The 7,289-nt window shown below is 37.8% G+C and overlaps 1 protein-coding gene across 1 annotated transcript in view; it reads right to left on the reverse strand.

Annotated features, from left to right (window-relative positions):
- The window catches only part of LOC106050310 (diuretic hormone receptor-like), a 117,590-nt gene extending 110,550 nt beyond the window's left edge, over positions 1 to 7,040 (reverse strand). Inside the window, exon 1 of the mRNA XM_056004569.1 lies at positions 6,197 to 7,040. Within this exon, the coding sequence (XP_055860544.1) occupies positions 6,197 to 6,244 (48 nt within the window). The 5' untranslated portion in view covers positions 6,245 to 7,040. The remainder of the gene's footprint in view (positions 1 to 6,196) is intronic.
- Between the last annotated feature and the right edge of the window lie 249 nt (positions 7,041 to 7,289).

Genomic DNA, 7,289 nt, shown 5'->3' on the forward strand with positions numbered 1-7,289 from the left:
GAAGTATTGATAAGCTTGGTGTATCTGGTGTACAAAGGAAGTATTGATAAGCTTGGTGTATCTGGTGTACAAAGGAAGTAGTAATAATCACAAGTTCCATCTTAATTACTTTTGTGCTATTCCCATTGGATATTATCATGTGTATTTTGCTTAGTTCATTTATATTTAATTAGTGCATTGTGTATTCTTCACTGGCGTAAGTAAGAAAACATAAACATGTCCTATGTATTTATTTGTGTATTGCATTATTCTATTAATGCTACGTTGCTCAATTGATCGTTGATGCAACCATGTATATATTTGTACATCTTATTTTATTTCCTTTATCTCGGTTGACAGCCTTGATAATTTTACTAGCGCACTAATACTGCGTCTAGAAGAGAGTTATGAGTTATCTCTCCTGTATTGAATTATCTCCCCTGTTTTCATTTCACTCTAACGAGAGTTGGCGCCGCTTGAACGGACACCCTCTCCATTCAAGCGCGCTCCATTGTTCTCGACCTACGGTCATATGTAAACAAACCGTCTTGGTCGCTGACCACCGCCCAATTCAACCCCCCCCCCCTTTTTCTTTCTCTATCCACCTGTGTTGTTTATTTGAGATTATTATTTCCCCTTCTATGTACATTCTGTATTATTACTTTCCCTTCTATGTACATTTTGATATTGCTATTATCTGCCATCTGTTTTCCAAATCCCATTTGTCATCATCTCCCCATTGTGCTCTAAAGCAATTTTACCAATCTGACGAATGCACCTCAGTCGAGGGCATCTATAAGATGCATGAGAGACATGTCCTAACTTGTCTTTATTTATCCGCAGCCTCCCTCAGGTGTCTGCCTATTTATTTGCTATCGAGAATCACCTACTATTTATGTGCTTAGTGCTATTCAGCACTGCACTTGCCTACTGAGATCTACTCAACTCTACTACTTGGCGCTATCGGCCTTGCCCGCCTATTCGACAGACCACCTGTCAACTTGTTAGGTGCGACGTCCCTATAGACCCAGATCTGTGTGAGACGTCATAGCTACGCCAAACCCTCTGCAACTCACTGGACTTATCCTGTTCACTACGCTGCCCACGGCAGATCCGCTCTGCCCGCAGTAACCTTGTGCCCACGGTAGCCGGCCACCCGCCCTACTGTGCCCACTACAGATATCAGAACTTTGGATTGAAACTCCACAAGAACTGAATCACCGGCGTCCCTCTATCCACTAGAGCGCCACCTCCAGCTGCAGAACCTCAAGCCAGGACACAGCCAGCTGCGACATCAACAGGACAACCAGCTAAGTCAGAGGACAAAGTGACATACTCTCTTATTAGGTGCAAGAGTGATGATTAGATCTAGTATTATTCAGAGATAGACGCAAACTCTCCCCCTTTTATTCTTATATGTATATTTATGTAAATAAATATTCTTCATTTTTAACTTTTGTATCTATCTTTCATTGCTTGTCTCGTTGCGTGTCTGCTCCCGATTCATATGCTGATAGGTTGGTGTGTGATAGCTTTAAAAATAATCATGCCCTAGACAATAAACGCGCCAAACACACGTCACATTTCCCCACCTGTCACAGTATTGATAAGCTTGGTATATGCGGTGTACAAAGGAAGTGTTAATAACCTATGTTCAATATATTTGCACTTTATAGCACTGAAAAATCAAATTTTCCTAGTTTTTCCAATTGCATTTAATTTTTTTCAGTTGCCAAAATTAAAGCTTAATTTGGTGTTCCTGACATTAGGTCATGGTGAAAATCTCCCCCAATGGGTACATATTGTTACGAATCTCCCTATCCAAGCTCGCTGCAAATTGCACCAAACGACACCACCAACTTCAAGAACTTGACAACTCTGGGCTTCAAAATAACGTAATAGTTTAATGTCAATAAATAACAGCCAATACTGTACAATTGGCAGCACTTAACACAAGACTGTACAAATATCTCTCCGCCGTATCAACTCTTGCACTGGTCTCTCTGTCTCGTCTCGGACTTGTACTGAGCCGTTGTAACGAACTGTAGATCGGGAAGTTGTCACTGACTGGTCTCTGATACCTTCGCTCTTTATGTAGGGTCCCTGCTGGCCTTCTAGAACCGGACAGAACGTCGCTCGACCATTCTGGGTGGTCAGATGACTACATCCCTCGTGACACTCCTGAGCTCTGTTCACGACGTCGATCCTTCCCGAACCATCATCGTCTCGGCCGATCGTCGTAACTCGTCACGGTTGACCGCTCGTCTAGCGCTGGCCTGGGGCGATTTGCGTCGGCTGACTACACACACACCACTACCCCCATCTGTGTCACCACCAGGTTTATAACAATATGTTTAAAAAATCATTCATGTTATGTAAATACATATATACCATTTTTTCTAAAAAGTTCTTATTACTTTAAGATTAAAACATGTAAACACTAAAACTTTACACACAGTATAAACTTTGTGCTGAATTAGTGCACGATAAAATGTCTGTGGTCGCCATGGAGACCAATTCAAAGTGCTAACCCTTACCTCCACTTGCACACTTACTTTAACAACAAAAAGTGACCTTTTTTTTTTCCTCGCGTATCAAACGTATAATTTATCAACACTTGGACGTTAGGGTCAATGCATAATTGAATGGGGAACAGGGACAGACATCAGCCGGTGAATGGTAATGGATGTAAATTTGAGACTCAGTTTATTGGATCAGATCAGAGTGTAAGAACCACAAAAAGATCTTTGTATAACAAGAGTGCACTGGGGAAGCTGCTGGACTAATCTGTCTCTTTGTTTTCTGTGTTCAATGTGGAAAGTTGAAGTCGTGCAGGCCATCAATAATCGAATATATAATGGAATAAATCGTGCTTCGGGTCCAGTTTTAATCAATTACGCGGGTAGAAAACCTACCCAGTCATAAAGTCAAGAGCCACAGAGGTTTTCGTTGGTTGACATTGAAGAAGTTACTATGAGCAATGAAACCTTGCAGAAATAAATGATGGTATGTTTGAATCGGTCCTTTATTAGAAGAGCCTGATTTCATTCAAATAAAATGGAAATTATGCACATACTTTTGACGGCATTTAAAAATGTCATCAATAAAGTTAACATTTGCGTTTAGCGGTCACCGAAAGGGGAATACTCGGTATTAGTTTTGTGTGGTCTGTCTGTACGTCCGTCCGTCCCATTTAGATCTCGCAAACTAGAAAATATATTGCCGATATCATGATATTTTAGATCTTTTAAAGTTCTGATGCAACGGCTATGCTTTTCTTTTCTGAAGCGAAAAATGTAATGTTCAAAATCAACTATGCAAGTAGTTTTCATATATTTACACCACTTTTCAATGAAAAACTTCAGGAGAGGTAAGTTTTAAAAAAGGTCACAGACTTCTTCATTAATAACTTAATCTTCATTCATAGCTTCGCTCATTAGTACATAAAAATTGCATTTAAGGTCACAATGGAAAAAGTATCAATGGCTCATTTTAAAATATATGTTTCATTTATTAACAAACTCATTGAATGTAACACTGATTTAAATTTTGTTTTAAAAAAGGATTTTTTATAAGAACTTCACTATAGTTGTAAGTTTTTAAACATGACTATTTTATAATGCGTAGTCTTGACATATGCATATTGTACACTTGACGATAATCAAAATCAGACTGAAAAGAGCCCATATTTAGATCTAGATTTAGATATGAATTAATACTTTAAACAAAATTACATCTACAAATTATTAAGGCAATAGCTTAGCTTCTGGCCACTTAGGTGTGCAGATTTGTATAATAATTATACCGTAATTTCAAATTAAGTAGAGTAGAGGATCGGAAGTCAACCGCATATTGTTTACTATTACCAGTAGGCCTACTCTATGGCATTTTACGTCTAAATAGACGATCTTTTCCCTTTGCAACTTCTTGTGTGACTAAAGAGGCCAACCCTTGATACACAGCTGCAATCTTAGGTTGGGACGCAGGCGCCGTTGCATTTTCACCCTTCCTTCTACTACTGTTGAGGTATAGCATCTGCAATCCGGGACCCTTCCTTTATGCTCGCTCTCCATGTGTATCTATCCAGTGCTACTTTTCCCCAGCTGTTGGTGTCGATTTTAAAGAGTTTCATGTCGCGTTTGCATACATCCGTATACCGTAAAGTGGGCGACCAGCGGCTTTCCTGCCCTCTGTTAGATCACCATACAGAATGTCTTGTGGATGTCGATCTTCTGGCATTCTATGAACGTGGCCACTCCAGCCGAGACGTCTGCTGCTGATCACACAGTAGGCCTACTAATCCTGAACAAAATAGGCTAATAAAAAGCGTCCCTAAGAGGAAGAACTCTACATTCGCAGTCATATATCTCAATAATGTAATAGTTATTTCATTTTTTGTATATTAAACGAAGTTAAAGAATTACCATAAATTAAGTAATAAATTGATTAGTTTTCGTTTTTATTGATTCATGTCTCGCTAGAAACAATAAATAATTGTGCAAAGTTTCAACTTGATCCGAGAATGGGAAACTGGAGAAATAACGTGTTTAAAATGTGTAGCACACAGACAGAGGGAGTTGATCTATGAAGTTTGTAGCAGACAGTCACAGACAGTGGCTGCCAGGTCATACAGGATGTGCTTCGGACGAATCCTACCCGCAGCCATCCCGTCCAGCTCAAGGTTTTATATCAGTTCTGAAGGAACATCCGAAATGTATCAAACAAGACAGACCAAAATAAAACAGGCAAAAAAAAAAACGATAAAAAATCATTAATCTTACATAGCTTTTAAACAATACAGACATAACAAAAAAACAGGCAACAAGACATATAAAAAATACCATTAATCTTACATGGCTTTCGAAATGTACCCTAGAATTCATTTTAGTTTTTCTCAACTCCTTTGAATTTATCTCACCCCAACAACGTCATAAATATCTCCGCGTTAAATAAACAGTGCATGCAGTCGTATTAGATTGAAATACAGTAACTTTCAACAAATGCTGGATCTCTATAATTTCATCTCCTGGTTATATAACTTTGCAATTAATTACATACATTTTGTTATAAAGTATTGATATATTTGTATATATACACACACTTGTTTCTTTGTTAATTATAGATACTTTTGCTTTCAAAAATCCACTCATTAGAAGCTTTTCTTATTGAAACGAACTGGGAGTTGGCAAATGAAAAAAAAAAATTCAATTAAACCACGTCACACTATAAACCACGGTATACATAAAACACCTATTTGGGTGTCAAGATTTATTAGCGCACATTTCGCGCAGGGGAAAAAGAGAAAAACATATACGAGATAGAAAACCTGTGAGAGGGGAGAGGTTCAAGAGGTAAGATGTCGTCTGCTCGTTAGAGACAACACAGAATAGAACAGCAGATGAGATCTAGCGTCTAGTACTAGATCTAGCTGTTGAAAACAACACGTTGATTACTGGGTGCAACTTGGACAATTTTATAGAGAAGGCGCAAAGAAAACTTAAATACAAGGTCAAAGCTGGGTCTGCATCTCCAAGCTAACAAATGCAACACTCGTCCTTAATCTTTTGAATACAAGGGGGTGCCTTGTTATTTATAGGATATAGATGACACAAAACTTCTAAAAGCATAAGCCCAATGTGATGAGTCGTATGTTATATGTGATTTCATTATATCTAACAGAAGAATTACGAGGCCACTTTTTAAATTCCTATTAGTGTCAAACTTTTCACTCACCAGACAACGTCCTGTTAATACAATCTCACTTCTGACACCCAATTGTAATCTATCGATCTTACCTGTACTTACTTTCCCCTAACCCTGTTCTATTTTCCCTTTCTTCTTTTTTTGACTAAACCACTGTCAGGTTTTAGTTTGTTTGTTTTGGTTTTTTTTTATAAATTTAACACAAAACCATTTCTGACACCAAATTGAGATCTATCAGTCTCCCCTGAACCTTCTCTTCCATATCCCCTTCTCATTTCATTTTTTTTTAACTAAAGCGCTGTCACGTGTTTCTAGTATGTCTTGACATTAATGCCATGTCTCTTAGGCCTCTCGTTTATTCCAGTGCAAAGTTTGTGGGGCTTGATTTCAAACTAGGTCAGCTCATTAGCAAATACATTAAGAAACTACTAGCTTCGTAATATTCAAATATATAAGAAAAGTCTTATTTACATCTGTCTCGACAAACTAAACAACAATTAGTTAGTCTACTTACCGTGTGTGCCTGCAAAAGCAGAAATACTGTAATTTGAAAAGTCTTCATTGAAGAATGTTTAGTAAAATAATGAATTCCCTGACTTCTCACGCTGATCTATTTATAGTTTGGTTGAAACTATGCTATCCTTGATTATTTAATGAGTTTCTTATACTTTTGGTTATTCAAATAGTTTTACAAACACTTAAATTCACGAACATAACCTTGTCTCTCCATGTTTTACAATCTAAGTACACACTAAATAGGCAAAGCTTCCACAATGTAAATCTATAGGAATATCTTCATCGTGCACAGTCCAAGCAGTATAAAACTAGAAGTGTCAACAAACAACTTTGTATACACATTTAATGACGGCATGGAGTAATATAATAGAAGTATTCATTGCACACGATAGTTGTGTTCATATGAATAGAACAATGCATTATGTCATTATCAAAAAAACAGTGCAACTATCACGTGATTAATTAGGTTGACGTTTGATTCCTCAGCATGGCACTTGTTGAATGGTTATAGTGTTCATTTATGTTAAAAGGCAAAAATTATATCCAGAAAGTTGAAATGATGTCAGTGCCGTTGTTCACTACTGCTTTTGCGAAATGAGCCCAAAAGAGAACAACAAAATGATCATGTTTAGAGTTCAGAAGAGGTTCCATGTGATTGAATATATGTTTCCTGTAGGCTTGACCCCCTAGCAACTGACTCGGTCTGACTAGTTTCCTGTCCAGCGATTATTAGGCAAGAGCTTTAATCTGGATGTTTTTGCACGCTCAAAAAAAAAATGAAGGCCACACTGAGAGTTATGGTCCCTGCTTTGTAGAGTGCCAGTTGTGGTTCCTGCTTGGTATTTATGTTCCCTCTCTGTTCCAACGTTCTGATGCACCACTCTCTCCTTTCCTGTTCTCACGAACTGACTTCAGCTTTCATATCAATCTATAAAAACTAGAATTTAACGGAGACTCAAAAAATAAGTTTTATTCACCGAGAGACACAAGGGAGGGTCCGAGAAAGGTGGCACACAAATATTTCATTCATAAAACGAGGGAAGAAATGTTATTAAAGTTTTTTCTTGGAGGGTATTTAATTAGAAAGTTTT

The sequence above is a fragment of the Biomphalaria glabrata genome, chromosome 1 (genome assembly GCF_947242115.1).
Source record: "Biomphalaria glabrata chromosome 1, xgBioGlab47.1, whole genome shotgun sequence".
NCBI lineage: Eukaryota > Metazoa > Mollusca > Gastropoda > Planorbidae > Biomphalaria > Biomphalaria glabrata.